At 36.6% G+C, this 26,304-nt stretch overlaps 1 protein-coding gene, 1 non-coding gene and 1 pseudogene across 2 annotated transcripts in view; all 3 read right to left on the bottom strand.

Annotated features, from left to right (window-relative positions):
- The window catches only part of LOC142504380 (uncharacterized), a 6,011-nt gene extending 1,829 nt beyond the window's left edge, over nucleotides 1-4,182 (bottom strand). The window contains exon 1 of the mRNA XM_075617256.1: nucleotides 3,930-4,182. Coding sequence (XP_075473371.1) covers nucleotides 3,930-4,182 — 253 coding nt within the window. The remainder of the gene's footprint in view (nucleotides 1-3,929) is intronic.
- Nucleotides 4,183-7,179: 2,997 nt separating this feature from the next.
- On the bottom strand, nucleotides 7,180-14,755 carry LOC142555150 (pumilio homolog 2-like; annotated as a pseudogene).
- Nucleotides 14,756-23,645: 8,890 nt separating this feature from the next.
- On the bottom strand, nucleotides 23,646-23,752 carry LOC142504656 (small nucleolar RNA R71). Its single transcript, XR_012804282.1, has one exon. It is a non-coding gene; the product is annotated as a small nucleolar RNA R71 (small nucleolar RNA).
- Between the last annotated feature and the right edge of the window lie 2,552 nt (nucleotides 23,753-26,304).

Here is a 26,304-nt window from a genome sequence, read left to right as displayed (position 1 = left end):
CTAGATGGAATGGATCGGCCACCTCACCCAAACATGCACCAACAAATCATTTGATATCAAACTAGAATTCAAAATTCAAAAGAATGGTAGACTTGGTCACCCTTTGTATCCCTTTATTATGGGATCTGTGAGGCCCGGGCCGAAGAAGGAGGGGGGTGATCGCCGGTGCCATCAGTTGCACGGACAATGAGCGGCTCCTGGCAGGCTTCTAGGTGGAGGGAACATGAATGAACCGACCCACACGGGAATGAGGGATTCTGAGACTGTTCAATGTAATGGACTGTACAGTTGAAGAGGGCTTAAAAGATTTGATTTGTACTACTCATATCACGAAGGTGCATCTTCTTTTCGGTAGCTCATCAATAAGAACTTCAAAGTTAAGCGTGCTTGACTTGGGACAATTTTGGGATGGGTGACCTCCTGGGAAGTTTCCCAGGGGTGTGTGAGTGAGGACAAAGCACGCTGGAAAGACTCGTCTTGATACAGTGAGGACAGTCGTCGAATCTGGGCGTTACATTATGTCTACAACAATTTTGTAGACTGGACAAAATAATCTCGCCTTAATAAAAAAATCAAAAATATTTTCTGATGTGGAAGCTCAGTCTAGGCTAGCACCACAGAGCATACTCATAATTTTAAGAAATTTTAAACCAAGACTCTGATACTACTTGTTGGTCCCACGTGCGAAATTTGAGATAATAAAACCCGAAAATAAAGAATAAACTGGACACCGAGATTTACGTGGAAAACCCCTAAAAATTATTAGGGTAAAAACCACGGGCAAGATGAAAAGAATTCCACTATAATATTTTGTGGTGTACAACTCACTCACTGTATTTCCAAAGAGAACACACTCTCTTAATATAGGAGAACATATAGAACTAAGCACTCAAATACTATAAGATGAGAGAAAACTCGAAGAAGAGATGATTTCAGAATGAAGGGTGAGCTCTATTTATAAAGTCCCTTGTCCGTGTGAAAACGCGTATAAAAACGTGTTTTTTCTCTGAATTTTCCGAGTCAAATAATGTCAACCCCACGTTTTTTTTCGTCTTCAAATTATTTAGTCAAATTAATGCACCACAGGAAATGCATTAAGTGCATTTCCTATTTGCCGACACCATGTTGGGTGCAATAATTTTCCTTGCTTGGTAGAGTAATCGAACCGTAGTGCTTAAACTGATGTGGTTTAAAAGATTTGAGTTACAATTACCATCAACTATAACTTTTTGTAAAATGACAAGCTATTTCTAAAAGATTAAGATATTTTATTAAAAAAAAAAAGAAAACTTGAACAAATTAACATACATAACTAATTTAATTTACGATAATTTACTTACAATCATTCTAATATGTAATCAAATAAAAGTTTTAATTATCCCTATCTATTGTCAATTGCTATTTTTTAAAATATAAAGACCTCATGCACTAATTATTTGTGGAGCTTAAAATTTAAAATGGATTATCCCATAAGATCAAATTGAACTCAACGGAAATTCTTGGTCTGATTTGACTATTAATACTTCATAGTTTAGCAGTTTCTTTAGATGGTTTAACGGATGAGACAAATTAATTATGTTCATATGTAAAATTAAGTAATATTTATGTCATAAAAAATAATATTTTTTCATGGATTACCAAATATGAGATATGCCTAGTAAAATCATCTCATAAAGATTTTTGTGTTGTTGTCGAAATTTCGTAAAACTATGAAATATTATTTTATTCAAATACTTATCAAAAACCGAATTAAACCGTAACCGAAGGACCGGTCATACTATCTATATATAAAAGCAGAGTTTTTGTCAAAAATAGTAATTTCTCGCCAAAATGTCATTTCTAAAAAAGGAAAATATATCATGAATATTGAAATATGTGTACTGCAATAAATGATCATTTCAATTATTGTTTGCATTGATTATATCAATTCATTTAGTACAAATTTGAATTTAATTCATTTTTATATTAATTCAAATATAATTATGTATTATAGTTTTTCTTTTTTTTTTTATTCAAATTGAAACTAAACTCAATTGAAAACATAAAGTATATTAAAAATTTTGTATTGATTATATCAACCAATTTAATTAAAAAATGTACAAATAAATTTAAAATACAAATGATTACAATGTTCAGTATCACTCATGAGGTAAATCATTCAAAAATACATTTGTTATTTTAATAATTTCCTGCCCAAATTACTTGCTAAAAAGAAATATAATATTTAATTAGTTTATCTAATTTTTCTAAAAATAAAATTGGTTGAATGTTAAAAGTTATCACTACAACAAGGTTTTCCAATGGACATTAAATTACCATTTAATAACCATAAATTTTTTTATATCCCAAATGCGTATTATTTCGAAATTACCTTAATTTGAAATAATTAATGCATTGTAGTTTTCTTCCAAAACCATATGTATATTGTATATCTTAAATTTTCTTCTTAAAAATTTAAATAAGAGAACACAAGAAAATTAAATATATAGATTCAAAAGAGTTTCAAATTGACATTAAATTACTCTAAATAAACATGTATATTACCCTCGATAATCAGATATGTTTGACACCCAATGCATGCAATTCGAGATTTCCATAATTTGAAATAGTTAATGTATGGTACAATTCTGTCAAAAGAATCTAATGTATAATTTTTGTTCATTGGGATGTCTTATTTGAATTTTAAATTATAAATATTGCAATACTGCATATTATATTAGAAACCAATTTTATTCTATTTATCTTACTAAATTTATCTACTCCAAAATTGAATTTTTAAATGACTTCTCTTTTCAGCACCATATATGAGTTGAATCCTTCCAAGATGTAATGTTCGTTTAAATTTAGATTTGTTCGTTGTTATGAACTGCCTACATATAGAAACAACTAGAACAACGAGATATTAAGTTTGAAATCTGTCTTTCATGATCGAGAAGTAAAAAATATTATTTTTTTATTTGTATAAAATTTTAATTATTACGTATTACTAATGTGATAATTTTATTTTATATTACAAAGTTCACGGATACATGATGGTATAAAATGTCCCGTGATGGAAATGATTAAACTAATTCTAAGAAAGTACGCATCTTATTAGAAGACAATTATAAAATTTATTGACATTGTTTTGGAATACACATAGTAAATATTAAAAATAAATTTTCTGATTTATACATAATTTACTTATGATATGTGTTTCATTTTTCTTTTGAAATAATAGGCTGTTGTGTATATTATAAAGAGATTTTTGTAGATTAAAATCACAACTTATTTGGATAAAATATTGATGAAACAATTATTGTTATCATTGAAATGTGTCAAACACGTGTCATGTCACAAAATTGTGTGTGAATGTGGATTTAGACGAAATTACTGAATTTTTAAACAAATATTTCTCATTAATTCTATTGAATGTGATTTAAAAATATTTTTTTTATCACATGTTAAAAAATAATATATAGCTTCTTGAAATTAAAGAATTAAATATGTATTAAGGTTGGTCGACATCAATACACTAAACCGATAAGCATCGTGTCATTGCCTTTAGGCTAACACAATCTAAAATTTTGCTATATGATAGTAATTATTAGTCAAAAAAATTAATCGACATGCGGTTGTATTTCAAGAAAATTTTTTTAAAATCAACCAAAAAATAGTTTTTTTATTTTTATTGTTTTATAATTATATTATTTTTTTCAATTTAAATATCTATTCATTTTCTACTAATTTTTAATAATATTATCACGTGTGATACACGGGTTAGATATTAGCTTGCAGTGAAAATGAACTTATCCCTCGTAAAAAGTAGAAGAAAACAAGCCCATCGCCATAGCCAGCGAGAAGGGAATGTTGAAGCATTACTAGTGGAAGTAAACATGGCCGCATTAGCCGCACCGTTATCTCCAACTCCACTCTCTCTCATTCTCGACCATAAATCTCTTCAATTCGTCTCCCCCAAGTGCTCGTTTTCTCCATTGTTAACCTCTGCACTTGAATCTCCAACAAACCATTCTTCGAGAAGAAGATCCATAACCTCGGCTTTCCAACGCAGTTCCTCAAAAACCCACCAAAAGTTGGAGGACTATGCGCAACTGGTGGGATCTTTTCTCTTTCAGAAGCAATCCCAGATGCTATTCCTGAAGAAATAGTTCCCACGAGCGATGATGGAGTTTCCACCGTCATATCAGGTCTTCTTTTCGTCGCCTTCATTGGCTTATCCGTTTCTTACAATAGGGGTATGATTTTCACTTCCAAGATCTTACGATTTTGTTGTTGAATTCACTTGTTTTGGTCAAAAGTTTCATCTTGGCAAGTGGATTGTAGTTTTAATTTCTGAATGAATGGATGGAGGGTTTGTGGTTGTCAGATCGTCTACATAGCTGTGACCAGATTTCTTGCAGAAGAGGGAGAGGGAGAAGTTTGAGAAAGAAGAGGCTGCTCAGAAGAAGAAAAATGGTAAGAGGAGGAAAATTGGAGCCAGAGCTAGAGCCGGGCCTAGGGGATTTGGGCAGAAGATTGAAGAAGGCGATGATGATAATGATGCAGTTGCAGCAGATTGAAAATATTTTGCAGAGATTTCTTTTTGGGTTTGGTTTCGGTATATTTTGTTTCCATTAAGTAGTCGTGCACATGTCTCTTTTGTTGATTGTTCATCTTTGTGAGATAATGTGAATCAAAGTAAATTGCAAGGCAACAACCATTCATTTTCTCCTTTGTTCACCAATACTGACAATCTTATAGCATATCTTACTTCTGTGCCTGAAATAATTTTCGGTTTGCATCTACATTTTAGAATCTTATGCTTCGGAAGATCTTGCTTCGATGAGGCGAGGTCTTACGCGTGGGATTCGGAACAGTTGTGCCCCTTAAGTAAGGATATTAGCACTTGCATCAACAATGAGTTAGGACTTGATGAGTTACTAGTTAACGATAAAACTATAACAACATGTTGTAAACTTTTGCTTCTTCGTTAAAAGAATTAAAGTATTAAGTTTTTCTCCTTTACTATGAAGTCTAATCATTCACTCTGTAATATGTTATCAACAGAAATGTGAGTGCACTGAGACTCAAGGGAAGTGAGTTTACGTTAAGAAAACTCTTTGATTCCATCTTATTAGGAAGGCCTCCAAGAGCTATGAACCAAGGATACACTGCTGACTGGAATTTGAAATGTTAATGTCAGTTCTACTTAATCCTAAAGTTTGTTTTGGTTTATTTTGATACTTCATTGGTTTAGAATCAAGTAGGAGCCTACGTTGAAGAAGATTTTACTCATTTCGTGACCAAATGACTTCGACCTTTTGTTTTTTAATCTTTAATATATTCCAGACATTGCGTCTCCAGTCCGTTTGGGAGTACTGAAACTAGCCAAGTACACAGCATACTGAAGATTGAAAAACTTTCCATCCTCTGACAAGCTTGTGGACTAGATTCCAAACTGCCCAAGACTGATTCTTGAAAGAAATGAAGATAGGTTTGGCAATAGTGAAAAAACATTTGGTTCTATTTATTGATTCAGTCAAGTTGTCTTGAGAATTCATGGAAACATGCACAAGGGCATCTACAGAGGTTGCTCTTTCTCAGATTTCTGAGAAAATGTGCAGGAACAGGCAAGATGTTTTGATTTGTGAAAACACTTCTTAAAACCAGGTGATTTCCTATACAAATTGTCCGTTTCTGCCCCCTCCTCCACTCCCACAATAAACAAAAAAATTGATTCTGCCGCTGCTGAAGACAATATTGTTGGACTCGCCCCACGCCGGAGCAGCCCGAATGACCTTCAATCCCAGAGTTTAGGGCACCATATACAGTTTCAAGAAACAAGAAACAATGGATCACTATAATGATAACATTCCATGCAACATTATTGTGTTCATATGCAAAACAAATTATGTACATTTTGATTTCGGATTCACACATCCCTTTTCGGCAGTTGTTTCAGAGTAGTGGGATTAAAATGAATTCTTAACAACAATATCCAGATTGCCAGTGGAGAAAGCCACCATATCTAGAATAGGTCAACTTCCACACAAGTACGGATCCAAAAACCTAACTCCCCAGAAGCCACACATGAACCCATTATATCAGAATAAACATGCACACTGAGGTTTTAATACTAAGCAATGAAATATATAATAGAGAAATTTGAAGGGCTTAACATATACTTTGGCCAAGTAAGAAAATTGTTATAGTACGTACCATACACGGCATCGCTCGGCCTTAAACCTAGAAAACCAATTTAATGTTTTTGTACAGTAACGTAGCGCAACTGTAAACTACCTCACCTGTTTTTTTATTATATTACACCCTCAGCACTTGTAACTCTTCTCTACGGGGCATCAGGAATATTAGACATCTGAGCCTCAGCTTACTAGACTCTATGTATATAAACTTACGAACTAAACAATGTACATTTTTAGTACAGGCATTAACTTTACTTTGCAATCACATCATACCATCTCGAAAGAAAGACGAGAGAGGTAGCTCAAACTAGCCTCGGTTAGCTGTACAACAAAGTTCTCCCTACGACATTTTAAGCCGGATATGTCGACGGATATGCCGACTGCGCAGCAATTCTCCTCTGTAAGAACAAACAAGGCCAGAGTTCATTTCATAGCGGTAAAAGTAGACAGGAATACAGTAAAGTCAGATCATTAAGAAATAAGGAAAAAAATCGCCAGATTTTGAATTCGGCTGGATAAGACTTGACATAGAATACAAATTTATAAAGTTTAGATTTTTATTATTTGTGTTTGAGGTAAAAATACAATAGCAGTTTTATACTTGAGAATAATAGTTAAAAAAACACTTATTTTTAATTTTTTACACAGAAGCGTAAGCTATAAAGCCCTTTAAGCCACTATTTTTAGCTTCTTGATTTTGACATTTCAATCGCTCTAAAAATTATTACAACATTACCAAACATCAACTCTTGTTATAAAAGGGTATATTTAGAAAAAGCTTGTCCATTAGAATGCATACATCTATTAGTTTATTTTTTTTGGGGTCGGAAGGAATTGCTCCCCACACGTTCACTTCCAAAAAAATTCTCATGTAACATAGCTTGAAGAAGCAGCAATCTTTAGTCCTCTGAAAATGTAAGAAAGAGATCATGTTTGGAGTACCAGAGAATCTAAGTTGATTAACCAAATTGTTTTTAAGGAAAAAAATCATGAAAAATATATTAAAGTTAGGTTATGCAAGCATACCCCCAGCAGCAACTAGTTTCTCTACACGGGCTAAAATGTGCTTCCCATATGTATACTTCTTCAATGCATTCAAATGTACTCTTATTCTTGACATGATATGTTCACCGCTCCTGATCACTACAAGTTTCGAGAACTTTCTGTACAACATAATTTGCAAACTGATCTTTCATCATAGCCTGGTAATGATGAAAAAAGAATGACAAGTAAAAATCATAGCCTGTAATAGAGAAAAAAAAATGACGTGTAAAAATAAGGATTTGGATAAGAATATCGTGAAAAATCACCAGAAAAACCTGCCTTTTCTCATGAAAACATTGGATATACCTCAGACTAGCGACATGCCGACATCTAAAAACCCGCCATTCTTGCACAGGAAAAATATCGACTCTCTCAATTTTCACTAATTAGATTTAAGATTTATTTTTCATCGCTTTCATAATCATAATCCCTACTAAGAAGCCCATGATTTATAGCACAATCAAATAGCATATCATTTGACAGTTTTATGGTTGTAATCATATATAAGATAGACGTAAAACAAGCAAACTTATAAAGAACGAATTTACTTCGTATAATAAAAATATAGCAACTAAACGCAACTTCATTTAACTAGCAATTTGCACAAATATCGCAACATTCACAAATATGTGGTTTAGCATAAGATTACAGAAAAAACAGAAGAAGGTGGTATATGATCCTTTATTATTAGAAGTTGAAACTATTCAAAAAATTACCCAGACAAGAAACAAGTGATACACTCCTCATCGCACATGAAATATAACGCGCATCCCCACTCAGAAAAAAACATTCCAGTGTGATTACCATCAATTACCTTCAAATTTAATTGATAAGCAATAAAAAAAGAGTGGTCATCAGACCGACAGTTTTCCAGTTTATTCCTTCCCAACTTCCTTTCCTTCGCCATCAACAAATGACAGAAAAAGTTGAACAGAAGTTGGTTCTATCGTCGCTTCTATCGTTAACATTTGAAAACATTACAGCCTTTTTTTGAAAGCAAACATTTGATATTTTGAATTATTTCCCCCCTTTCCGTACATCTTCATCATTTCCACCAAAAAAACCATCTATGCATCTATCCGGATATGAAATTATTATTGAAAACATAGTTGTCAAATGCGCTCACTTCTGCGCTTAAGCACAAAGCGCCATAAGCACTAGGCCTGCACTTTGGAGTTCTCAGAAGTGAATGCTTCGTCCCAAAGCGCAAAGCGCGCTTAATTGCGCTTGAGAGAAAAGTGCTCAATTTTTTTTTAACTTCTGCATAGTGAGAAATCGAACTTTTAAACTCGCCCTTCTCGGCCTTCTCCTTTGGTAAGAATCTTCTCTTCTTTATATTAATATTTGTTTTGTTTACATTTTTTTCAATTTATGGATTGATTATTATGATTTTTCAGTAGGTTAATTATCAATCATGCAAGATTCTAAAATTCGCTATGTGTGAGTCGGGCGCCAAAACCAGTGCCTAGGCTGGAGCTAAGCGGATTCCACAGTATCAACATAATAAATTAAATACTATAACTCTAATACAGTAACATCAAATTTAAAATGCGTTCAAACTCATACAACTGGTAGAATATCACATATTTACTTCTCCATTATTTCAAATTCTTTGTCAATCGACACAAATTCAATATCATCGTTGTGGTCTCCCTCTTCTTCTTCAGACGTAATATCACCCTCGTGAAGTTCTCACTCTAGATCGCAGATGAATATGAAATTTGATGTGTTAGGGTAAGCCAACAAATCGTATTTCTTATTGGACTTTGGTTTAGTGCTTATAAAAAATTACATTCCATCTTTTAAATCGGGCTTTTAATAACATTAAAAAAAAAAAACAAAACTAAGACTTAAAAATCTTTACAGCCTGAGGATATTTTTGCTTACAGTCAGGCCTAAGTATTGGATATCCATATACCAATATAATTAGTATTCGCAGGACAAATCACTTCTATAGAAGGAATATAAATTACAGATCTGAACACCAAATATTTGGTACGCCTTAACAAATTGTCAACTAATTATAAGTTTATAACTACACATGTTATATTTTCCTCAGTTCCCAAACCAAGGAACTGCCACAAAAATACAATCTCAAACCCCTTCAAACATCATTATCATAAAATCTTGCTGTGGAAAGTGAGAAATACTCTCAAAGACTTATGGTTGACTGACTTGACTCACTGAAATTAAATTTGGAGAAACTAAAACTAGTACCTGAAGAGGCTCATTTTCATCTGTTGTTCCCAGCATCTCGTTCACCAACAGTTGGCGTTCGTTTTGATCTCCAAAAGTCAAGCATTTCTCAACAACATTTGACGCAAACTTCTGCTGGCTCATTTGAACTATATTTCCAGCCAGTTCCTGAATTATGGTCGATCGCATCGTGTGGTTTTCCATGCTCCAGCACATGCTATTAGATTACAAAAACTAATTTTTGTTAACTGCGATTAAAAAAAGGAGCAAATAAATGTATCTACAGCAGCGAGAGTGCAATATTAGAGCATGAATAAAAGGTAATAGATTGCCCATTCAAACTCATTAGACATAAATTACTAATTAAATTTTATTTCTTCTTCAGTCAACATTATTTTTGCCTGTCCTTGTTTAGGAGGGGAAAAAAGGTAAAATCAAACATACTTCGGGCACAAAAAAATACAGATACAAGACAAGAACATAAATTTTATGTAAATAGTCTATGAAAATTCACATGGATTTCCAAATTCATAGAAGATTTATGAACCTGAACGACATAATTGCCATACTGATCCTGTGCCAACATGCTTACAGATCCCAGAATCTCGTCCATCACTATTCTTTGCGTATTTCATCACTGCAATGCTCCAGAACGCGCTGCCAAATAAATGTGTACCTCAATCTACACACTTAAGCTACTCAATAAGGTGAAAGCATAAAATTTCAAAACATGCCACAATAATCTAACCTGTATCACTCGACATCCATATGGATGTGTCGCAAGGGTTACAAACTTGGTTAAAAAAAGTAGACACAATAAACTGAATGTGCTCCTCTGGAACACACTCAATGCATTTCTGAATGACATGATTCCCATTTTGATCTCGTACACATCGCATCACGTTCCCATCTAGCTCTCCAACCATCTTTATCTTCTGATCCACATCGACGACCTCAATTGCCTTAATAATCAGACAACATTACGTTTCAATTAGCCGTGACATGCTTACAAAAAATATATAGCAAAGAACGAATAATTGGCCATAAATGATACAGAACTGCTTTTACTTCCATGTCGTGTCTTGGGATTCAATAATTAACCACAGAATAACATAGATATAGATTTTCAGGAGCAATAATTGTTAAAGACAGGGAATTCTGAATGACCTTCTGTATCACCCGACAACCATACATTTGAAGGCTCAAGGTAAGAACATGTCCAAAAAGCTTGCAAGCCAATTCTCTTCTTTGGGTTGCCATTCCATGCTCAAAAAACTGGGAAGACCGTAATATTAGCAGATTATATGAATTAACGAAGTCCAAGCACCAGCTGTGATGAGTAAAGTAGAACAAAAATCATCAACTGTATGAATAACCATGGACTGGTACCTTTTGGATTACATGTTACCGAAAACATCAGTCATCAGTGTAAGAGATTCAGGAAAAATTTCCTGGAAAACCATGTTTTTTTCTTCAGTTGTGGCAGTTTCAAGCTTTTGCTGGATGAACCGGCTCCCGTATTGATCCGCACTAACATGGTCATAAAGATTGACGCATTGAAAAATGCAGATATGAATGAAATAATAATTTGAGGCTATTCAATCAAAAACTTGTACCTGAACTCAACAACATGACCCACAATCTCAGAAAGTTCGAAGCATTTGGCTTTGTTGCTCTTAAACTCCTCCAGTAGAGACGAAGCAAACCTAGTGTCCATGTTATCCAGTGCCATGGATTCATTATACCCCCAGCAACATTCCTCATCCCACCAGCAAATCTCGTGTTGAACTCACCATGCCTCATAGGGCTCCCAGGTCCTCCAGGAGAATTTGGGACCATGGGGTTTGCCAGGGGACTTCCAGGATATGACAATCCAATCCCAAACGCTGGATTTCCATAATAGCCATGAGGACTAGAACCGCTGTTCTTGCCACTTAAGGAGGCACCATACTGTGATTTCTGTGGAGCTACCAAATTGCCAAGATAAGCCTTTTGGAGAAGGTCTATGTAGGAATTACCCATGTAGTTCCTATCCAAAGAGGGATCATAAGAGCTCCAGCTTGTGCAGCAGCATATTCAGCTGTCCTCAAGTATTGCAGATACAAAGGGTCAACAAAAGGTGTTTGCAGCGCACTCCCTGCCATTTGACTTCCCATTCTGCCAAGGTCTGCTCACTGGTTGCAGCATTAAGATTTGATCCTCCAAGAATCCTAGAGTCTAACCCTGGTACAGCCATAGCAGCAGCAGCTGCTGCAGCAGCATTCTCAAACAAAGGAGGATAACTAGAGCTTCCCAGCTGGCCTGAAATTGGACTCATAGGATAGCCACTGATTCCATAATTCGAGAATGATGAATTTGGGCTGCCCAAGTGCTGATACGGGGAATGCACACCAACCCCGCCATTAACTCCAGTATTAGAAGATCCTTTCCCATATGAGGTATTGGAAGGAACACCATTTTCTGCAGCTCAGTATGAAGCGAAGTGTTACTGAGATCTGACCCACCACCATTGTTAAGACCAGTTTCATAATTGGTCATTTTACCCGACTGGGGAACAGAAGACATATTAAATTGCCCAGTTTCAGGTTTCTTGGCATAAGCACGCTGATTCATGCTATTCGGGCCACCCTGAAGATTAAAAGGGTAATTTTTATGATCTGCAACAACTTCGTTCATTCGAGATGAGAAATTGTTCTCCTCGTCTATCACACCATTTGAAAGATTCATGCCGGATAAAGCAGCAACTAGATCTGCAGATTCATTTGTGTGAGAAGATACACCATTAAAGGAGTTTTGGACTGCTGATATTTCTTTTTCAGAATTGCTCACCCTACCTCCTCCAATAGGAGTTAGGCAGGGACTGGGAGCTCTTGTAATGCGTTGAGGATCAGGAGTAGAGCTTCTTGATAAGGATGCCCCAAGAGCTGCAGCATAAGAATAGGACGCAGGAGGTCCAGAATGTGTGTGAAGCAGACGACCCCTGAATATTTAAACTATTGCGTATAGGGTCTAACGATGTCAAATCACGACGCAAATGAGCTAACTCAGCCTCCACTGAATTCTCATCAAATGCATTCCTGCTAGCTGGGCGTGAAAGGTGCCCAGAAACTGGAGTAGTGCGGGTCAAGTCATCCTACAAAGATATCAGGTACTTTAATCAAAGAAAACGTAAAGGGACAGAGGACATGATTTGGAATCACAAAAAGCAACATCAAATCAAAACATATTGCGGAATAGCAATCCTGCCATGTTGGAGGAACCCGAAAATGTATGGGCGTCTGCGTATTAAAGATTCATACATAAAATGCCAGAGAACAATTGTAGCACTTAAGTCCATCAAGTCAAAAATGAACATGAATTTGAAAATGCATCACTTGGTGATTCACATCCATGGCTACTGAAATGGAGAATGTCCAAGTTATTAACAGCAGGATCTAACAAGTTCTTGCAAGCAAAACATTTTATTTGTTTAAGCAAGCGATTTCTAAATCAGCCATCACAACAGTAGGAAAACATGAAAATGAAAAATGAGCCAAAAGAATTAAATTTAAACCGCAAACAATTTGGACTAATGCAGTAAATATGTTTAATGGACAAGTGCTACAAATATGGTACGATGATCAACCAACTGGAAAGTGAAACTAATATACATAATATACGTATTTGAAAAAGTTAATTTCAGATGTAAAAATACACTATCATAAAAACGGTATTTCATTCACCATGCCTATGCAAATCTGGTTGCAATTAATGGCAGGTTGAAAATAACAATGAACTATACAATCCGAAAAAATGGAAGACTCCAAACTCTTTAATTAGATCAAACTATCTTATCCAAGTATTTAATGCACACATAAATGGACGTGTAAAAAATAAGAATTCTGATTCTGTCAATAGTCAGTCTGACTCCGTCCAGTCACTCATTCATCTCTGGATTGACATCATCTCAATGAAAACAAAGCATATCCCTTGTAAATAAATTAAATAAGTAGTTGAGAATAGGGAAATCATAGCACATTCACATGATTGACGATAGAATCTCCAGAATATCCTCAAGCATAAAAATCTAGAAGTTGGTATTTCCAACTGCTATTAAAAGGCCACCAAATTCTAGTAACTCACTTGAAACATCTCAGCGATACTCTTCTGCTTGTTACCAAGTCCTAATCCAGGCAAACCAATTAGTCCATCCCCACCCCACTCCACAGCACCGTGCAGTTTTTCCTTCTCACTCTCATCCTCTAGCTTCTTAGAATTGAACCCTGGTGGATTTGAAAACAAATGCCTCCCACCACTCCCACTGTCATTCCTACTATGTACCTTCCTCCTATCCCCAATTGCAGAATTCCCACCTTGCAACCTCTGTGCAAACCGCCAATCTTCTTTGGACATCATAGGAGGCGGCAGCCTCGGGTTCAAGTTGACGTTTGTGTAATAATAAGATAAATAAGCAGGATCAGACCTGAGTTCCTCGTCTGACATGAAACCATCGCCATCTTTACTTCTATCAAAGTCAGCAAAAGATGAATGGCCTCCGCCACCAACATCATGGTTGAACAGCCCACCAACGGCACTCAAAGAGCCCTCAACAGTAGGCGGAGCTGATCCACTCCTATACAAATTCAGCTCCCTTTCACGGTCATCCACCTCCTGTCTCCGCTGTTCACGAAGCAACAAGCCCAACTCCTTCTCCAAATCATCACCAAAGGAACTTCATTGTTTTCTAGCAATGGTCTCCTACCCATATCAGATAACATATTTATCCACAGATCGAAAACCCAAATTGTTCACTTTTTCATCCCACGAAAGGCAGAGACTGACTTTAAGCTGAAGCCGACATCGTACAACCTACAAAGCAATCAAAACAGAAAATTCCATTAATCGAACAATAAAACGAATAAAAAAACCCACGAGCACAAATTAAAACATCGAATCTTTAATCTCATAAAAATCCAGTCTTTTACCTTCAAGACTCACGAAAAACTCCACTCTCGAAGAAGAAACCAAGATCATCAAAGCTTGATGCTGCTCAAACACGCAGGAACTACTTACTTTCACCACAGATTCAAGGCCGGGAAAACAAAACAATCAATCACAAAGCAAGAGCTCATATTTCTTCGCTTCAAGTTTCAAGAAGAGCAGCAATCAGAGTGTTCCAATTGAAACAAACAACAAAAATTCAGCTGAACCCACAAGGGAGTTGGGCGAGGCTTTGTGTACATAGCAGAGTGATGAAAGAGATGGCCCCCAAGAACTTATAAAGAGAGAAGATCAATCTGACGGCGAATTTTTCTTACGAGGACTCCTTTAGGTTTGGTTTTCAAACTACTATTGCCCAAAGAGAGCGTCAGATTTGTATTATTATTACAGGCAACTTCATTTATCTTAACAAAGATTCTTGATTTTATAGCAAGCATGCACACTTAATAATATACAAATAATAACATAAAATATAAATTTCTAGTAATAATAATTATTTATTTCATTACTTATTCTAAATTGAAGAAAAATAATTAATAGAAAGCATAATATACAAAATGGAAAATATTAAAAAAATTAATCTATAATATATTTTTTCGTTAAAATGGTATCAGAAGTTAAAATTACGAGTGATTAACTGAAAAATATATCACAGTCCAAGGTATCTTTCTTAGTATACAAGTCTATAATAATGGTCGTGTGCAACTACATTGCGTCAACATAGTATATTAATCGAGATCGAACTTGTAGTCCAGTTGATTTCATCTTTTGTCTTTAGATTAGGCTAAGGTTCGAATCTCCCTATCCTTTCTACTAAAAAAAACTTAGTATATTTATATGTAAAATAATATAATTTTATCATAATTTTTAACTATATATAATTAATTTATCTTGAATCAAAAAGATATAGCATGAACATAAAAATATTTGTAATTGTATTAAGTATAGAATAACTTTATTGTCTAGTCAGAGAAACCGACATTTATAATTTGTTTTAGTGATAGCATTTTTTTCATATGGATGAGGTATTTAATCAATTCAACTTTATGTTAATTTAAAGATAGCAATATATATTTGTGATTTATATCCACTATAAAATAATAATAATAATAATAACAACAACATAAATATTATATATAGGGATGACAACTTTTCCTACAGGTTTGAGGCCCCGCAGGAAAAACCCGAAACGGGAATAGGGATCCCCGATTTTTTCGGGTTTTGGGTTCGGGTTCGGGTTCGGAGATTTTTTTAAATCCCCGATGTAATTCGGGGTGGGTATGGGATTACTATCCCCATTTCTGAACCCGTCCCGAAAATAATATCGATAATAAAATAATAATATTACTAATATTAGTGATATAATAATATTATTATTTTTTAAAATATTAATAATCTTATTATTATTGATATTAATATTAATATTATCTCTAATAATAATAGATAATAATAAGTTTTGTTTTGAGAAAATCTCCGAATTCATTATCGTCTTACAATATTAATATTTTTGAAACGGGGATAAGGGCGGAGATGAGAAGTTGATCCCCGAAGTTTCGGGTTTGGGGATTCCCCGAACCCGAAAAACGGGGATTGGGGCGGGGATGAGGATGGAATTAGGGGATGGGGATGGGGATGGCAAACCCGCCCCCACCCCGGCTCATTGTCATCCCTAATTATATATATAAAGTGAATAGAATAGATAGGGTTATTTTACATTAATATTATATATATTTGCCTTGGTAAAATAGATTTTTTACCTTATATTTTGGGATAATAGAATCAAGAACATCTATAATTATCGATGTTACTTAATTTTAAAAATTTCGAAACTTTTAATGCTATTTGAAAATAGACACATATCTTTTTTTTTTTTTTAAAGATGCTTATGAATTTTAATTTATAATATTTATTTATCAACAAATCAAACTATATCACATGTCAACACCTAATTCCTCTCTGGCAAACTTGTTGCCAAAATAAAGATAAAGAGTTATTAAATAAGAAACTTATGAAGGAGAGAGTGAAAAAAAAACTCTTGTGAATTTTAATTCTCTTGATTTTGGAACAATCTAAAAATTTATTTGAAACTTAGAAATAACTTCTGATTATTTTTTTTTCGGCTGTAAGTTTTCTCATCTTAATTATATTTTTTTCTCAAAAAAATTCATGGAAGTTGGATGATTATGTGGGTGTTTCTTGATATCCATTTTGTCTTCTTCAATTGATCAAGAGTTTCTTGTCGGAACAAAATGGTAACTTTGAATATAATATGTCATTGGTCTTTTATATTTGAATATATACTTCACAAATTTAGTTTTTAAAAGCTCTCGTTGAAGAAACGCAAGCTACTGCACAAAGAGCTCAATTAATTTTGATGTTGGACTCGAGTCCAAAAATCTCACGATCGAATTCGAGTCAAGATACAATATGTATTTGTTAGATTACATGTCATGCAAGCTAATTTATGATTTGAGGATTTTATCGACTTATGAGTAATATAACAATATTTATTTTAATATAATTTATAATTTATATATATTATGACATTATTTTATCTGTATACTCATATAAGGAACATAGATACATGCTCTGAATATATTAAATTACAATAAATATAAGGTTGTACAAATAATGACAATCATGAAACACATATTTAAGTTATTGTATATTCTGAACAAATTCTTAGTCGATTCAGGACGCTAAAAGAAGGATAAATATCACTAGAGATCAATGCTAGTATATGGGATGTTATTTACCATGTTTCATTTCTAAAGACGTAGAGATATTTGAACATACATGTGTGCGCTCGCTTGATGATTTCACTGAACAACCTACCTAAGACTTTCCAAGTGGTTATCATTCATCGAATTAATATGTTCGTTGTTATGATTGTACACTATTAGTCATTGCGACCAATTACAATAATGAGTCTTTACATGTTAGGGCTGCGCTTTGACTCGTTTATCGACTCCATTAAGTCATTAAGTGGCAAAATTAGTCGCGACACATGTAGGAGTCAGTGCGTTGTAGTCGCGGATTAACCGGCTCGTCTACAGGTGGGGATATCCTATATCATCTGATGACATAATAGTTCATATAATATATGGCCAGAGTATGATATGTGCATTGGGTTAAAGAGGCTCCCTAGTTTCACATGTGAAGCCATTGTTTATATTCAAAGACATATCACATTATTGTCGAATTTATATGCAACTCTCAATGAGACAATGATTGCATATTTGAACATGATATATGAGATGAAAATATTATATTTTACGCTTACCATAATCGATTGGTTTTGCAAGCCCTACTAATAATACCTTGGTAATCATGGAGCTATTTTACAAGACAGTCTCACCATAATTCGATGGATGCAATTAAAAATAAATTTGGATATTCTTATGATCAATGTGTTTATGCATAGAATATGGCCAATTAAGGTAAGCTCATATAAGAGACACGTGTTGTCCCGAATCACAATGAGTTGTGAACCTTCGACCCGTTGTATCCATGAACAATTGAGGATCACACAAGCACTGATTTTCGTGTTCTTGTTGAGATAATCAATTTCAAATAGTTGAATTCGAATATTGAAGTTTGATGTGTTCAAATGTTTTAGCTTTATAAATGAGTTTATGAACAAATTCTATATTTGGATATTTTGAGAGTCAGCGACTACTAAAACAGTACGGAGAGTGCAGATGCTAAACTTTTATGAAATCGTTCCAAAATCAACAGCTGCTAAATATAGAGTAAGTGGAAGGTTGACTTTTGACTCATCGGGCAAAAAATTTGACTTTGAATCATTATGGCAAGCTATTTAAACCTGTCACGTAAGTGATATCTAATTGATGTGATCCATCTGAAATGAGTGAGCCGGGTAAGGAGCTCCGACGGATCAAACCAACAATTTATAGTGTTTGAGAATTTTGAGTGAAGATAATGGCTGAGATTAACACCTGCAAACAAGAAAGTAACTCGTGAATGGGCGCCGGAGGGATGTCCGGCGTGGCCACTCCGATGTTTAAGTCAGCAGGTTGAAGATGATCACAAGCAATATTTTAAAGAAAATATGTATAATGCTTAGAGTTCAAAGATTTTTCAGAATCCTTTAATGACATTAATACCTGCTATTTATAGTAGAGGAAATGGGGTAGGTACCTCGATTTGGCAAGTCGATTGCCCATACTCTAGCTTCTGATGGCTTCTAGGACACTCCAAGCCCAAGTTGTTCTGACAGATTAGACGGCATGTATCAATCATACTCGAGTGTGGTTCAATTCTCGAGGTAACCAGGGTAGTAGAGTTCCCGGCTCGTTGGTATAGAGCCCGGGCTATGATGACTGCCCGGGGAGAGGAGAAGTGCTCGGGATGAGGAGATCTGCCCGCATCCTCAGGAAAATGACTAGCTATTGGCTCTGTTTTGGGCTATCCAAATAACAAACCGGGTTGACGAGGACCTGGATCCTTATGGGGATATCACCACCCATCCCTAAAATAGTCGGGCTAGAGCTTGACTCGCTGTCCCGATCAGTCGTACTTGTTCTTCTGTTGAAACACAACTCGGTATGTGTAAGAGCATCGGGGGCTTTAAATATCCCATATAAGAAATGGGATACCGGGGTCTGATACAACCCGGGCCTTTACTGGGATGCCGGGGCCTCCTATCTCCCGGGCTTTAGATATTGTGTCGTTTAGTATTCTCGAGAAATTAATGTAATGTCATAATGGCGCATGCGTTAGTATTGATACCGCCGAAAATCGTTCGTATTCCGAGGTAATAATGAGCCTGCTTCCTCGATATCCGTACATGTCTTTTCACCTGCATGCACAATTTCCTAGACTCCTTTTGATCGTCCGGTTAGATTCGGATCCACGGTGGAGATTAATTCCTTCCCCTATATATAATAGCCCACCTACCTATTTTCCATCACTCCAGCAATTTATTATCCGAGAAGCGCAATGGCAGGTTTAAGTAGTTCGAAGGCTCCCGATATGGCAGAACAGTTCATGAAAACAGCTCTGGAAAGACGAAAGATAGAGCTGGAGGATGAAGTCTTCCATAAAGTACTTCGATTTTGGGAGGAGCTGCAAGGACTGCAGTTTCTCTATGAGTGCGGAAAAGCTACCACTCCTCGACTGGTAGCAAAGCTGGAGAAATATCGGGAACGCTTGTACGTTGCCGATACAGTGAATCTATTCGAAGATGACTACGTCTTCCAGCTGATGCTTCACAAGGAGAGGAAGCTTTTGACGAACATCACCGACTCCGACAGCTTCCTCAAGACGTCTACTGGAGAAATAAAAAAGTGGATGACCCTGTGGAGGGCTTTTGTAGAGGAGGAATATTTTAATGTAGTCCGCAAAAATTCCTATAAATAAAATGCTCATCCAATTTATTTTTGTTTTTACTTTGTTGCAAGAGTTTAATTCCATCAGATGATATATATGTATCACGAACTGAATAAAATAAATGACCATAACTGAAATGCCGGGACCTAAAGTTCCCCGTGCTTAAAGTAAAGTACCGGGGCCTTAAACCTCCCGGGATATAAAATAAGATGCCGGGGCCTTAAATCTCCCGGGCTATAAAATAAGACGTCGGGGCCTCAAATCTCCCGGGATATAAAATAAGATGTCGGGGCCTTAAATCTCCCGGGATATAAAATAAAGATGCCGGGGCCTCAAATCTCCCGGGATATAAAATAAAGATGACGGGGCCTCAAATCTCCCGGGATATGATGTGGTATCATAATGATGCACGAATCAGCATTAAATTCCCGCCGAAAAAAGTTTCATATTTCGAGATGGGTAAGATTGACGCTTCGATAACCGTACACATCCTTTCGTCTGCCTGGTATAATTTACGAGGTGCATCCAGATCGTCCACGTGTGCCTAAATCAACGGTTGGGATTTAACTCTCCTTCTATAAATAAGGTGGTAGAGACGAAAGGTGATCATTATTTCAATATGTCGAGTTCAAGTGATTCCAGTGCTTGCAGCAGTACAATCACTGACAGTGGTACACCTGCTCCAGCATTAGGCGAAATGCACCCCCAGATAGAGGCTTTGAAGAGGACCATTGAAGAATATATCTGGGTAAAGGTCACGTCTACCTGGCCACTGACCAAGTTCTGTTGCATGCGATGCTGTGGAAGGAATGGCATCAGTTGAACAAGATTTCAACCTCCGAGTCCTTCTCCAATCTTCACATTCGGGAATCGACTGATTGGCTAACTGAATGGCAAGACTATGTAGCCTCAAGAATGGCAGATGTAATACGACATCGATAATTTCTTTAATAAAATCTTAATTATTATACTCTGTTCCTTTAATCTTCTGCAAATAAATCGATGTAAACTAAATAATATATAACCAACTAATGAAATTGAAATGCCAGGACCTAATGTATCCTTAACGTAGAATGAAGTGTCGGGGCTTCGTGTCTCCCGGGCTTTGAATAAAGTGTCGGGGCCTCAAATCTCCTGGGATATAAAATAAGATGCCGGGGCCTCAAATCTCCCGGGATATTAAATAAGATGACGGGGCCTTAAATCTCCCGGGATATAAAATAAAAATGCCGGGGCCTTAAATTTCCCGGGCTATGAATAAAGATGCCGGGGCCTTAAATCTCCCGGGCTATGATGTGGGGTCATAATTACGCGTGCCTTTTTATTCCAACGATCAGGAACGTCTCGCATTCCGAGGAGCCAATAGGTCTGACACTTTAATAATTGCGCGTTCCTTCATATACACGCACAATTTCCCAAGTTTAGTTCAACCGTCCGATTTGATTCAAATTAACGGCGTAGATTGATTCCCTCCCTCTATAAGTATTGGCTGCCCTATTTTTCAAAAATCACTTTCAAAATCAAATCTTCGGCGAAGCTCTTGCAAAATTTTTCCTCGAAGCTCCTTCGTGCCAACAACCTACTTCCGGCGATCTTCTACCACTTTCTTCCTCAAAACTTGTAAGTTTCTCTTTCGAGCTATGTCCAATTCTACCTCTTCTACCTCTGGAGCTATTGCGCGAGGATCTCCTAGTGATGAGTCCGCCGCACTGCGCTCTGACTCCCCTCCGTCTCCCCCCCGCCGTTCTATTACCTTAAAATCCCTCCCAACCAAACCATCTTCTTCAAAACCCTTATCCTCGGGCACTTCCCGAGCTCCTGGAAAGGACAAAGGTAAGGGAAAAACTCGGGCCTCTGATAGGACTTGTTTTTACGTGTTTTTAGTGTTGGTTTTGAGTCGCATTCATGCATCATATTAGTTTGTTTAGTTTAATTTTGCATCTTTTTAGCATTATTTAGCATTTGACTGACCTCGTGTATTTTGTGGTGATTTTGTAGGAATTGAACCAAAGAGTGGGAGAAACTTTGGCATAATGTCGAAGAGGATTCGCTAGGGCGGTCAAAAGTGACCGCCCGAGCGAGCATTGTGGTCTGGCCGAGGATTATTTTGCGCAAGTGTCTCGCTAGGGCGGTCAAAAGTGACCGCCCCAGCGAAACCAGGGATATGCTCGAGGAAGCTTATTCGAGGATCTCTCGCTAGGGCGGTCAAAATATACCGCCCTAGCGAGAAGCGAGATTGAGAAAGATTTGTTTCCAAATTTCTAGGGACTCTATCCTACACCATAACCTAACACACGAGAACAGCAGCCGTTTTTTCATCTTTTATCAGACTTTTCATCATTTTTCTTGGAGAGGAGGCTAGGAGCAAAGGAGATTTCGAAGACCTCGAGATTTCCACGCGTCGTGGCCGTCATCCATCGTCATCTTTAGTATTTTCATTATTCAATATTTTATTTCTTACATTGATTGTTGGTTTTTATCATGAATTTCAGTAGCTAAACTCTAGATTTGTTGGGATTTGAGGGGATCCTACCCCGTACTCGGTGTTTAACATTATTTCTCGACGTTTTTATTAGTGATTTGTTTATGCTATTGTTATTTCTTGTTTCAATCGAAGCCTAGCTAACTTCCTTTGATTATTTCATGTTGTTAATGATTTCGATAGAATAATTAACAATACGATCAAATAGTATAAACCACGGATTCACAATTTTAGTAGATATACGGAATTGGGTACGTGTCGATAATGATAGTTCACCCGAATGAAAGCTAGTGGATTCCATAGAATGTAATGCAATCTTGAACTGTTAAATATTTGAGGACACTTGAGTACTGCATGTTTTTTATTAGTATTAATATAGCTCGACATAGTATATTAATTAGTCTAGGGAATTCCGTCGAACGCACGAGGTAAAAGTCGAGTGTAATTATTTAAACACGAGTGGTAGGTGAACTGATAATTCCCAACAAATTCATTTCTCATTTGATTTAATCCAAATTAATCATTGCGTTCTTGAACACGTTTTCTTTGCATTTTAATTATTTTAATTGTTTACTTTACATTAGTTTAATCATCAACTCAATTTATCGTTGCTAAAGAAATTTTACTTGAAAATAAAAATAGTGTAACGCAGTCCTTGTGGAACGATACTCGTATTCACTTACGTTTATTATAACTTGACTATCGTGCACTTGCGATATTTAAATCGAGCTTTCATTTATAAAATAAATTTTGGGATTATTCACTGTGCAAGTTTTGCTCGATCAAGTTTTTGGCGCCGTTGCCGGGGACTGTTGATTCACAATTTTTTATTTTTCATTTAAATTCTTTAGTATTATTTATTTTATTGTTATTTGATACTCTCATTGTGTTGCAGATTTTTCTTGTGGTGCATGCGAAGATCACTCGAGTTTAAGCTTGAGCCTTTTGACCCCGAGATCGAACGCACAGCTAGACGTCGACTACAGCAGCAAAGAGCGAAGGAAAGAATGGAAGGCGATCAACAAAGAGAGGAGCCAAGGCGTATACCGATGTTGGATTACGCACAGCCGTCTCTTGATGGAGCACGTCCAAGCATCGTAAGACCAGTCATCCGAGCTAATCAGTTTGAGATCAAGCCAGCTATCATTCAGATGATTCAGAACACTGTCCAATTTGGGGGAAGTGCACTTGACGACCCTAATTCTCATATAGCTGACTTTCTTGAAATTTGTGATACTTTTAAGTTTAATGGCATGTCTGATGACGCTGTTTGTTTGCGTTTATTTCCATTTTCACTGAGAGATAAAGCTAAGTCGTGGTTAAACTGTTTGCCTGTAGGGTCTATTACTACATGGGAAGATATGGCAAAGGCGTTCCTGATCAAGTACTTTCCTCCGTCGAAGACTATGAAGCTCAGAGCCGACATTACTACTTTTGCTCAATATGAGCAAGAGTCACTTTACGAGGCATGGGAGCGCTACAAGGACTTGTTGAGGAGATGTCCACACCATGAGCTGCCTCTTGGGTTAGTTGTTCAAATTTTCTACTACGGTCTGCTTACTCCTAAACGTACTATGATAGATGCTGCTGCCTGTGGTAACTTACTGAGAAAGACGGCGGAGGAAGGATATGAGTTATTGGAGGAGATGGCTGCTAGTAGCTATCATCCTCAGTCTGATAGGCAGAGACGAGGTGCTGGAGTTAATCAAGTTAATGATTTGTCGGCAGTTTCAGCACAGTTAGAGGCTTTGAATAGAAAGATTGATGGGATGAGCATGAGTGGGTCGGCTATGCGTCTGCAAGAAATTTTCTGTGATAAGTGTGGGGGTGAGCATGATGTGCAGGATTGCCAAGATGGCAATCCATTCTATGTGCCTGAGGGAGCACCGGTAAAACAAGTGGGATTCCAGAACCGTCCTAGAAATGACCCTTACTCGAACACATATAATCCGGGATGGAGGAATCACCCAAACTTTTCATGGGGAGGTCAAAACAACCAACATCGCCAACAAAGAGGTCCACCATATGTGATGCACCAAGGATTCAAGCCAGAACCGTCTCGGGAGGAGAAGTCCGATTTAGAGCAAATGATGACTAAATTTATTTCTGCAACAGAGACGAGATTTCAGAACCAAGATGCATCCATAAAGGGGTTAGAGAATCAAATTGGACAATTGGCTAAGTTGATTGCTAATAGGGAGCAAGGAACTTTACCAAGCAACACGGAAACTAACCCAAGAGAACATGTGAAGGCGGTGGAATTGCGTAGTGGAAAAACACTCGGGTCTAATGAGGAGAAGACCAAGCACGGTGAGGATGAGGTGAAAAATCGAGGAGGTAAGTCTTCTAACTCTACATCTACACCTATTGCACAGAATAAAATTGTTATCCCTCCACCTGTTCCTGCAGCAATGAAGAAAGCTAAATTAGATGCACAATTTGGTAAATTTCTTGAGATATTTAAAAAATTGCATATTAACATTCCTTTTGCTGATGCTTTATTGAATATGCCAAGTTATGCAAAATTCTTGAAAGATATCTTAGCAAATAAGCGGAAGCTAGAAGATCATATGACGGTGAATTTGACCGAAAATTGCTCCGCTTTAGTTCAAAACAAGATGCCTCCGAAGCAAAAAGATCCAGGGAGTTTCTCGATACCTTGCATTATTGGTGACATTAATTTTCATAAAGCTCTATGTGATCTTGGTGCGAGTATTAATCTGATGCCTTTTTCTGTGTTTAGGAGACTGGGATTAGGTGAACCCAAGCCAACTAGGATGTCGTTGCAGCTGGCTGACAGATCTGTCAAGTATCCACGTGGGATTATCGAAGATGTTCTGGTGAAAGTGGATAAGTTTATTTTTCCTGCAGACTCTGTGGTACTTGACATGGAGGAAGATTTAGAGATGCCTTTAATCCTAGGGAGACCGTTTCTGGCTACAGGGAAAGCACTGATTGATGTTGAGGAGGGGAAATTGAGACTGAGAGTTGGAGAAGAAGAAATTATTTTTGATGTTTTCAATACTCTCAAGCACACAATGCACAATGATAGTTGCTTTCGTATTGATGTCTTGGATTCGCTTGTTTGTGATTTTGTGCAGGATGGATTGAAAGAACCATTGGAGGCCACTCTCACTACTGAAAAGCAGGAGGACGAGCTAGACGAGGAAAAGATGGAGATGGTAGCTCATTTGAATGCCATTCCACCTTGGAGAAAGCAAGTGAGGCTTAGACTAGAGGAATTGGGAGACAGAAAAGATTTAATGCCTCAAAAGTCAAGCCTAGAGGAGCCGCCTACTTTGGAGCTCAAACCATTACCTCCACATCTCAAGTACGTATATCTAGGAGAAAATAATAAATTGCCTGTTATTATTTCCTCTTCTTTGACAGATGATATGGAGAGTAAGCTCTTGGGAGTCCTCAAGGAGCATAAAAGAGCGTTCGCTTGGAAGGTTTCGGACATAAAAGGGATAAGTCCTTCGATCTGCATGCACAAAATTATGATGGAAGATAAATACTCACCTCTAGCACAACCACAAAGGAGACTCAATCCAAAGATGCAAGAGGTAGTAAAAGCTGAAACAATTAAACTTCTGGATGCATGTATTATCTATCCTATCTCTGATAGTGCGTGGGTAAGTCCTGTACAATGTGTGCCTAAAAAGGGTGGGATTACTGTTATTACTAATGAAAAAAATGAGTTGATTCCCACTAGAACTGTTACGGGTTGGCGTGTATGCATAGATTATAGGAAATTGAATGATGCAACCCGTAAAGATCACTTTCCCTTGCCATTTATCAATCAAATGATTGAACGATTAGCAGGTCATGAATTTTATTGCTTTTTAGATGGATACTCGGGATACAATCAAATCACAATTGCACCTGAGGACCAAGAGAAAACCACTTTCACTTGCCCTTATGGTACTTTTGCGTTTAGGCGTATGCCCTTTGGTTTATGCAATGCACCTGCAACATTTCAAAGATGCATGACCGCTATATTTCATGACATGACTGAAAATTTCCTTGAAATCTTTATGGATGACTTTTCTATTTTTGGCTCCTCAT

Source organism: Primulina tabacum, chromosome 9 (genome assembly GCF_025594145.1).
Source record: "Primulina tabacum isolate GXHZ01 chromosome 9, ASM2559414v2, whole genome shotgun sequence".
NCBI lineage: Eukaryota > Viridiplantae > Streptophyta > Magnoliopsida > Lamiales > Gesneriaceae > Primulina > Primulina tabacum.
Note: the sequence above shows the minus strand (reverse complement) of the source record. Positions and strands in the feature narration are given on the sequence as shown.